This window comes from Montipora foliosa, chromosome 6, assembly GCF_036669935.1.
Source record: "Montipora foliosa isolate CH-2021 chromosome 6, ASM3666993v2, whole genome shotgun sequence".
Taxonomy (NCBI): domain Eukaryota; kingdom Metazoa; phylum Cnidaria; class Anthozoa; order Scleractinia; family Acroporidae; genus Montipora; species Montipora foliosa.
In genome coordinates, this window is record NC_090874.1 from 26,828,432 (window position 1) to 26,838,431 (window position 10,000).

Here is a 10,000-nt window from a genome sequence, read left to right on the forward strand (position 1 = left end):
ACAAAGTTATGGTGGATGTCAGAGTTGAGCAGGTAATTGTTTTTTGCTTTATGGGAGGACTGGGTTAAATAAAGGTGTTGTTCAGGGCTAGTACTCCAATGAAAGAAGCGAACAGTATATTTATTTAACATGGTACTGTTGAAACTTGTATGTAGTGGCGTCGTCTATTACGGTGGCCCTCGAAGGTCACTGCTGCAAATAAAAGAGTTGCTGCAAATTTAAAATAGTTACTGCAAACTTAAAATAATTGCTGCAAATTTATACAGCCTTGGACGAGCGTGACATGAGTGTCGCAAAAGAATTACTGGAATGTGCGTGCGCAAATGTTCTGCTTTCTAATTTGCAACAACATTCTTTTAAGGACGTTCGCGCCCAAAAAGTTCCCACGCACAGACTTTTTTTAAACTTGCCACGCAGAAAGGTAATGATTTACCTTTGCCAAAAAGGCAAAAAAAATGGGGGGGGGGGGGGGTCACCGTGCTCGTTTTCGAGATCACGAGGTGCACTTTTAGAAGCTTGCGTTATTTTAAGACGATCTTAGCTTACAACTGTCAGCAATAAAAAAGCTACAGTAGTGAAATTTAGATCAGGTAAACGGAATCAATTCAACATAACTAATATAACTAAACAAGCTGATGTCTTTTACTGGGGTGAAATAGACCTTGAAAAACGGTACATATTAGTCTAAGAAAGAAAACTTCGGTCGCACGAGAGCATAAAAGGCGAAATATTTGTAACATCTCACGTACAGATTTTTTTTGTTTTTTGTTAAAATGGACAAAATCAGGAAAGGAAGTGATCTACGGAAAGAAAAATGGGGGTAACCGAGCATTCAAGAGAGTAAAATCGCTGCGAAGTTCTCAAAGCGATTGTCTATTCGCACTGTCACGCCATTGCGTGACATTTCCGAGAAGACCTGCAATCAGCGACAAAATTAGTTGACACATTGTGTTTAAACAGTTCCTTTTAAATAACACTATAATTTGAATCATGCTCCAAATTATTGATAAGACCCCCCCTCCCCCATTCAATGTTGTCTATTTGTACTTAAATATCTCTGGAATCTCGCTACAACATTGTCTGGGGCGAAGGGGGCGAATTGGGCTACCTAAGAAGGCTAAAAGATAGAAGAAATGTGGCATAGGGGGTAGAAATGGTCAATGTGTCAACAATTTTGTCGCTGATTGTCCGAACTATACTACCGCACATTTCTTGAAAATAAAGTATATTTAGAACTCTTTTGTAACATTAAATTGAGTACACCGTAAGTACTTCCCATTAATTTATTTGGGGTATGGGCCTCACTCACCACGCGCTAATTAGGGTTGATTATGTAATTTTCTGGTGACGTTGCAATGGAGTGGTTGGGCTTTAAAAGTGTTCACAACATGGTTAATCAAGCCAAAATACCCTATCAAACTCGTGCACTAGTGCGCATTGCACAAAAGTACGAAGGACTGAAACAAATTGAAATTATGCGAACGTTTACACTTTCCCCTTCCACTGTTTATAGACTATTAAACGGGGAAAAAAAGAAGGAAAACTTTTCAAGAGCAGCAGAAAGGGAGAGGGGCCGGTCGTCCAAGAAAGTTGGGCAAACGTCATGAACAAGTCATTTTGCGATGCATCACCAATTTGCGGAAGGAAGATGACAATTTACTTTGAAGCGACTGATGGAAAGTGCGCTGGAAAATATTCCTTTTTCACGCGCAAATTCCTAGTGGAAAACAAAAACGAACTGCCAGCCAGTCGCAAGTGCTTTGCCACTTTGATTTTGAGTGAGGAAGGAGAATAATTTCAATAATCCTTATAGATTCACCACGGTCGGTTAACCATAAGCGTAAAATGACACTTCAAGTAGTATCTTGTTCATAATCGTGGTTAACCGTGGCTGATTGTTGATTCTTCCACTTTTTCTCACTTTTTCAATGCATTTTCCATTTCAGAGAAATGCTATTGATACATTGTGCATTGTAAATGAGCATTTTAGTGAAAATATGTAAGAGAAAGGAGATGAAGTGAAAAACAAAACCTGTAGACTTAGTGAAAATATAGAAGAGAAACAAGATGAAACCAAAGAGATCATTGTAGATCAAGTGATATTAGGGCCGTTTATACGAGAGAAAATAAGCCGCGGTAACTCTGGCCGCGGCTTACGTAAGCTTTCTTCTGATGGCAATCATCAGTATCATAACCTTTCAGGATTTCCATGTTTTTCAGATGTTTCGAAAAGGTCTCTGATATTTGTTTACTAGGTAACTACAAGGTAACGCGATCATTGGTAGCGTCACGTATAATAGTGGCTCAAGTTACTTCGTGCATGTTGATCCTCCCTAACTTATTTCGAATAAGCAGAAAAAGGTTCTTTACAATGACGAGAGGAAATAAATGTAACCCAATAAGAAAAACATTTCTTTTCCTCCGAATAATAACCAAGGTAAGGTTTTACGCATTACATCAACGACTCATGGCAATATCAGAGGAAATCTGCCTCAGACAATCAGGGACAAAATTAGTTGACACATTGTGTTTAAACAGTTCCTTTTAAGTGTAAAATAACACTCTAATTTGAATCATGCTCCAAATTATTGATAAGACCCCCCCTTCGCCATTCAATGTTGTCTGTTTGTACCTAAATATCCCGGGAATCTCGCTACAACATTGTCTGGGGGGAAGGGGGTGAATTGGGCTACCTAACAAGACTAAAAGATAGACGAAATGTGGCATAGAGGGTAGAAATGGTCAATGTGTCAACAATTTTGTCGCTGATTGTAGGTCCACAGCTATCCCGTAATGCCACATGCTTTCACGTTCCATTCTTGTGGAAAATGTTTGCGCCTTTAGCATCGTGTTTACCTTCGTGGTCTGCCATGCATGACGTGTGCGTGACGTGCGCGAAAAAATGCGCAGTAGCAATGGGCACGAACGTCCTTAATTGTAGCAGCGATTATAAATTTGCAGCAACTATTTTATTTGCAGCAGTGACCCTTATGGGTCACCGTAGTTTATGGAAAGGAACAATTTAAATCAACACAACTGTGTTAAGAAACCCAGCAGGAAGGAGTGAACCAGTTAGCTTTGGGACTTGTGAAGACAAATGCAGTTGGTACTCATATCAGAATTTGATCCTGTAATATAAATCCAGCGCTCTAACGAGGGCCATAGAATCACGTGGTTGTACAATGTAGTTGTTTCTCTGAAAACTGTAGCAGTGACAATGGTAGCATTCACCTCTCACCAACAGTGCTTGTTATGATTATCACTGTCTTTAGCAATGCCTGGAAACCTTATCTTGAACTTGAAATATTTTAAAATACAATAAAAAACGTTCTCTGGCTAAAAATTTTCAAAAAGAATATAAGCTTTCGGCTGTCGATCTACAGCCTTCCACGGATAAAACGTTGAATGTGAATTAGTGAAATATATACAGAAAAGGCGAGATAAAAATGATAAAAAGAACAGAGTAAAGGTATGAAAAATGGTGGCTATTGTTTAAAAAGAATTTTATACTGATTATAGGAATCGGCTTAAAGTTATTGTCAGCATGCTTGGTAGAAGAGGTGTGCCAGGCCTCTAGAGTTTTCCTAACACGAAAAGAGCCTTTGTCTATAACTCGAGAATGGTTGAAATCAATGCGATGACCGAAAGACCACGCATGTTTCGCAATGTTTGACCCATTAGCACATGTTTTTACATTCCTAACGTGTTCTTTCTTGCGGGTTTCAAAGCAACGGCCAGTTTCACCTATATAACACCAATCACAATCGGCACAGGGTATTTTATAAACCACGTTGGGTTGGTGTTCAATAGCTGGTCTGAATTTAGGAGAAAGGAATTCTTGTTGTAAAGTCTTGAGGGGCTTATTTACAACTCGGATATCGTGTCTTCGAAGAATTCTTGTTAGAGGTTGCGTAACACCATTGATAAAAGGAAGGACAGCAAAACCGTTAGGGTTCTCTTGAGGCGTAAACCATTTAAAAAACATGCCAACCAATTCTTCAGGTGAAGGGATGGCATGTGTGGTTGGTTTGGAAAATTTCTGCTTTAAGATATTGGAAATAACAAAGGAGGGATAGTTGTTGGCTCGTAGAGCATCAAAGACGTGATTGATTTCGGTATTTTTCCCTTGCGGTGTACTTGGGAGTTTAATTGCGCGGTGTAGGAGGGTCTCAGCTGTGCTGATCTTGTGGCGTTTGTCGTGGTGAGAAGAAAAGTCTAAATATCTGTCCGTGTGAGTTGCTTTGCGGTAAACATCAATAGTGATCGTGTTATCCTTGCGAGAAACCAAAGTATCCAAGAAGGCGATCTGTTGGTCAGATTCCTCTTCAATAGTGAATAAGATGTGTGGATCGATGGAATTAAGTGTAGTATGAAAAGAATTAACAGCATCTCTTTTGATGATGCAGAAGCTATCATCCACGTAGCGTTTCCATACTTTAGGTTGTACTTCAGACGTGTTAATGGCCATTTCTTCGATCGCTTCCATGCACAAGTTCGCCACCACAGGGCTGACGGGGCTACCCATCGCGCAACCATGGATCTGTTTGTATATCTTATCATCATAAATAAAGTAATTGTTAGATAAGATAAATTTCAACAGAGAAATGATTTCATTACTGTCTAAGCTCGTGCGTGAAGGAAGTGAGTTGTCCTTGAGTAGTTTGTTGCTTATGTAATCACAGGCTTTGTCTACAGGAATAGCTGTAAATAGTGATACCACGTCGAAGGATAGCATAACTTCGTCATCCTGGATGTCAACGTTAGAGATTTCTTCAGCAAACTTGGCAGAGTTAGGAACAGAGAAACCATTACTGTTTTGTAAAGGTGACAAGATGTCGGTAAGAAACTTGGAAGTATTGTAGAGAGCTGAGCCAATGGATGAAACAATGGGTCTAACAGGGTTTCCTTGTTTGTGGTGTTTGATTGATCCACGAATGGCTGGTGGTATGGCATCAGTGGAGTGGAGTTTGCGGTAAGTGGAATCACTGATCTTATAATGATTCTTCAGGACGAGAAGCCTTTTGTTGAGTTCACGTTCAATCTTCTTGAAGGGGGATTTGAGGACTAGTTCATAGGTGGTACGATCACTAAGTAGAGAGTCCATTTTACTGTCGTAATCACTTTTATCCAGGACAACAAAACAGTTTCCTTTATCAGCTTTCATTAAAATCCTGGTCTCATCTTTTTTTAAATCTTGAAGGGCTTTTCTTTCATCAGCATTGAGGTTCTTATGGGAAGGTGGTCTTGCTTTGTGAAGAATCGTAGCGGTGGAGTTACGAATGAAATTCTTCGATTCTTCTGGTAGATGGTGGATCGCGGCTTCTACTTCAGCAACAATATTCTTGTGTGGGATTTGGTTGGGAGTTGGAGCAAATTTAGGACCCTTTTCTAAGAGAGATCGTTCAGAAACAGTGAGAGGTTTTTTGGATAGGTTAACTACCCATAAGAACCTCATAGGTTAACTTCCCATAAGAACCTCAATGCTGATGAAAGAAAAGCCCTTCAAGATTTAAAAAAAGATGAGACCAGGATTTTAATGAAAGCTGATAAAGGAAACTGTTTTGTTGTCCTGGATAAAAGTGATTACGACAGTAAAATGGACTCTCTACTTAGTGATCGTACCACCTATGAACTAGTCCTCAAATCCCCCTTCAAGAAGATTGAACGTGAACTCAACAAAAGGCTTCTCGTCCTGAAGAATCATTATAAGATCAGTGATTCCACTTACCGCAAACTCCACTCCACTGATGCCATACCACCAGCCATTCGTGGATCAATCAAACACCACAAACAAGGAAACCCTGTTAGACCCATTGTTTCATCCATTGGCTCAGCTCTCTACAATACTTCCAAGTTTCTTACCGACATCTTGTCACCTTTACAAAACAGTAATGGTTTCTCTGTTCCTAACTCTGCCAAGTTTGCTGAAGAAATCTCTAACGTTGACATCCAGGATGACGAAGTTATGCTATCCTTCGACGTGGTATCACTATTTACAGCTATTCCTGTAGACAAAGCCTGTGATTACATAAGCAACAAACTACTCAAGGACAACTCACTTCCTTCACGCACGAGCTTAGACAGTAATGAAATCATTTCTCTGTTGAAATTTATCTTATCTAACAATTACTTTATTTATGATGATAAGATATACAAACAGATCCATGGTTGCGCGATGGGTAGCCCCGTCAGCCCTGTGGTGGCGAACTTGTGCATGGAAGCGATCGAAGAAATGGCCATTAACACGTCTGAAGTACAACCTAAAGTATGGAAACGCTACGTGGATGATAGCTTCTGCATCATCAAAAGAGATGCTGTTAATTCTTTTCATACTACACTTAATTCCATCGATCCACACATCTTATTCACTATTGAAGAGGAATCTGACCAACAGATCGCCTTCTTGGATACTTTGGTTTCTCGCAAGGATAACACGATCACTATTGATGTTTACCGCAAAGCAACTCACACGGACAGATATTTAGACTTTTCTTCTCACCACGACAAACGCCACAAGATCAGCACAGCTGAGACCCTCCTACACCGCGCAATTAAACTCCCAAGTACACCGCAAGGGAAAAATACCGAAATCAATCACGTCTTTGATGCTCTACGAGCCAACAACTATCCCTCCTTTGTTATTTCCAATATCTTAAAGCAGAAATTTTCCAAACCAACCACACATGCCATCCCTTCACCTGAAGAATTGGTTGGCATGTTTTTTAAATGGTTTACGCCTCAAGAGAACCCTAACGGTTTTGCTGTCCTTCCTTTTATCAATGGTGTTACGCAACCTCTAACAAGAATTCTTCGAAGACACGATATCCGAGTTGTAAATAAGCCCCTCAAGACTTTACAACAAGAATTCCTTTCTCCTAAATTCAGACCAGCTATTGAACACCAACCCAACGTGGTTTATAAAATACCCTGTGCCGATTGTGATTGGTGTTATATAGGTGAAACTGGCCGTTGCTTTGAAACCCGCAAGAAAGAACACGTTAGGAATGTAAAAACATGTGCTAATGGGTCAAACATTGCGAAACATGCGTGGTCTTTCGGTCATCGCATTGATTTCAACCATTCTCGAGTTATAGACAAAGGCTCTTTTCGTGTTAGGAAAACTCTAGAGGCCTGGCACACCTCTTCTACCAAGCATGCTGACAATAACTTTAAGCCGATTCCTAATCAGTATAAAATTCTTTTTAAACAATAGCCACCATTTTTCATACCTTTACTCTGTTCTTTTTATCATTTTTATCTCGCCTTTTCTGTATATATTTCACTAATTCACATTCAACGTTTTATCCGTGGAAGGCTGTAGATCGACAGCCGAAAGCTTATATTCTTTTTGAAAATTTTTAGCCAGAGAACGTTTTTTATTGTATTTTAATATGCCTAATCCTGGCTGCGCTTCAATTTTTAATTGAAATATTTTGCTATCCATTCAGAACCCTGAGCTCACTAAAGTTCCTCTTGTACATTTTTAAGTACTTGTAACTGATGTTTGTTTCAGGTTATTCGTCTCCATGCAAGGCCTGACAAACCTGTGGAAAACTTGCCCTCAGAGTTCTGGGACCAGAAGTAAGCAAATTTAGTGCAATTGATTGAATCAATTCACCTTTGACCTTTGTTGAACTCCACTTCTGAACACTCAACAATTTCTTCACAGCCTCAATCCTGAAAAAATATTTGAAGAAATTCGAGCTTGCCCAATTGAAGTGAGTCAGTTTTTAAACACTTTGATTTGATAAAATCTTTAGCCAATCCTGCATCATCTGTAAAGTGTGAATGTCTTATAATAATTGATTTGTTTCACTTCAGTCTGTTAGACATCATGCAAATGACTTTCATCACGTGATACAAAGGCACATCATACTAAATGACACAAATGGTTAGTTTCGCTAAATGACATGTTATTTGTATTGTTATTGTCATTGTTATTGTTATTATTATTATTATTATTATTAAAGAATGGTATCATTAACTTTTAAGTGTGTACGGAAAAAAGTAAAGTTAGGTGGTATTTGTTCTTGGTTCCAGTGCAAATAAGGCAAATGTTACGTGAAATGACATCTCAAATTATTACGACCTGCTCCCGTTTGAGCTTGTAGCTCAATTGGTGGAGCAATGGTAATCTAATCTGAAGGTCGTGCGTCAGTTGTAGTTGTGGGTTAAATTCCCACCCTTTTTCTTTCTTTTTGTGGTCCATTCGGTCTACCGCTGAGATGGATTACATGGGAATGTATAGCGCCGTAAGTTACTTACTGATAAATAAATGTTAGACATGTTGTGTTCGTCTCTGAGGTGTTCCCTGTAGAGCATTTTAACTTGTTTTAATACATGTACATTGCGCTAACACGCTGCACTACTACAATCAACATTTGGGGTTTGCGAACACCAGTGCATTAAAGCAGTACGCGAAGCTGAAAGAGTTTTGTTAAATTTAAAAGGACTTGCCTTCGATCGTTACAACATCAACTCATGCGGCGTAGGCATCTTTTCTTTCTTATTAAATAAGTGCAAAATTGGATTTACCCTTTGTTGCATTGCGTCGAGCTATGTTCATTTTTTTGGTTTCAAGCTTATGCGTAGTGGATTCTGGGTCAATGCCCACTAGCTATGCCGCACAAGGCCCAAATGTTAATCAATAATTCAGTTTCCATTAAATATCACAAGTACGTGATGTGAAGTTTTCCATGATTAGGTTTGATCGAAAAAATGTACAGTTGGCTTCAAAAGGAAGAAAAACCGATGGCACATATACTGCGATTTATGGTAAGTAAACAGCTGGGCTATTAAAAGGCCCGTTTAGCTACTTCTAACACTTGGTTAACGAATTGTTGGAACAGGTCTTCGTTGAAAGCGTGAAAAAGGAAAAAGTTGTCGAATCATATCGAAAACGGTTTAGACGTACATTTATAATCAACTTGGAGGCATATTTTTTTGATTCACGGCGCAACACTTTTTAGTGGCTGGGACAGAATTATTTCTTTTGCCTACATTCTATGATGATGATGGTTGGTCTTCTCGGAACAAATACATACGTTCCTGTACGAGATTGAGCGTTTTTAGCAGATTTTGCCTTTTGTTATTTAGGCCCATTTGGTTCTGTTCCTGAAGTCAACTGGAGTCGAATCTGAGGTGGGTATTAACCCAATGTCATTATATTTCATTACCCGTTTGATTTTGTCCTTAAGCGGCATTCTCATGCCGTAGATCGTCGAAGGCTAAGATTATAGTTTTCGAGAGTAGCTCAAGGCCTCAATCGAATAGTTTATTCACCGATTGCTTAATATGCTGTCATCACCGAAGTGCAGCTGAATTGTGAGGACTATTGTGTCAAGCTGAAGGTTTTAGGCACTTTCACCGATGTCCAGATGACGAACTTTTTCGTATATACCACACAAACTTTATAAGTGAAAAAAAAAAAGGCATTTATTTCCTAAAACGACTACGATTACGGGAGCCCATGGTGTTTCTGGCCGGCATTCTATTCACTTCCGGATTAACCAATCTCAACGAAAAAAAAAGGGACTCAAATTTTAGCAATCAAATAAAAAGAAAACGTTTCAGAAAAAGTGTTTGTACCCGAAGTAAAAAAGTCGCCCATTTTCATTTCAAATTTACTGGACGCTTCCCTCTAGAATACTTTTGTCGTGCTGTTGTTGCCTCATTGTTCTGACAAAAAAGTGTTTTTGTAAAATAACAATAAAACAATCGTAACACTCACAAGAAACGCCCAAGAAACTGGAAAACGAAATATAAGCGACTCGGAAATGTATTTATTTCGTATACAAATGCTTTTTTTGAAAAAGATGTGAAGAAAGTTCAAACTTCAAATTGGTGTGTAACTACAAGTGAACTTTAGGCAGATTATTAATTAGCTAGCGTATAAAGCTCATTCTGATTGGTCGAAGGTAGTTCATTTTATGCACGCAAGCCACAAAAAATTGCCAAAAACAAAAACAAAAACAAAAATTCTGTGGATCCGCTATTATTG

At 39.0% G+C, this 10,000-nt stretch overlaps 1 protein-coding gene across 2 annotated transcripts in view; it reads left to right on the forward strand.

The window, feature by feature from the left end:
* The window catches only part of LOC138007053 (nuclear pore complex protein Nup107-like), a 68,986-nt gene that overhangs the window by 39,011 nt on the left and 19,975 nt on the right, over nucleotides 1–10,000 (forward strand). For both annotated transcript variants that reach the window (XM_068853728.1, XM_068853729.1), the window contains exons 22-27: nucleotides 1–32; nucleotides 7,514–7,581; nucleotides 7,670–7,718; nucleotides 7,822–7,891; nucleotides 8,705–8,775; nucleotides 9,097–9,141. The exon at nucleotides 1–32 is cut by the window's left edge and continues 46 nt beyond it. In XM_068853728.1, coding sequence (XP_068709829.1) covers nucleotides 1–32; nucleotides 7,514–7,581; nucleotides 7,670–7,718; nucleotides 7,822–7,891; nucleotides 8,705–8,775; nucleotides 9,097–9,141 — 335 coding nt within the window. The remainder of the gene's footprint in view (nucleotides 33–7,513; nucleotides 7,582–7,669; nucleotides 7,719–7,821; nucleotides 7,892–8,704; nucleotides 8,776–9,096; nucleotides 9,142–10,000) is intronic.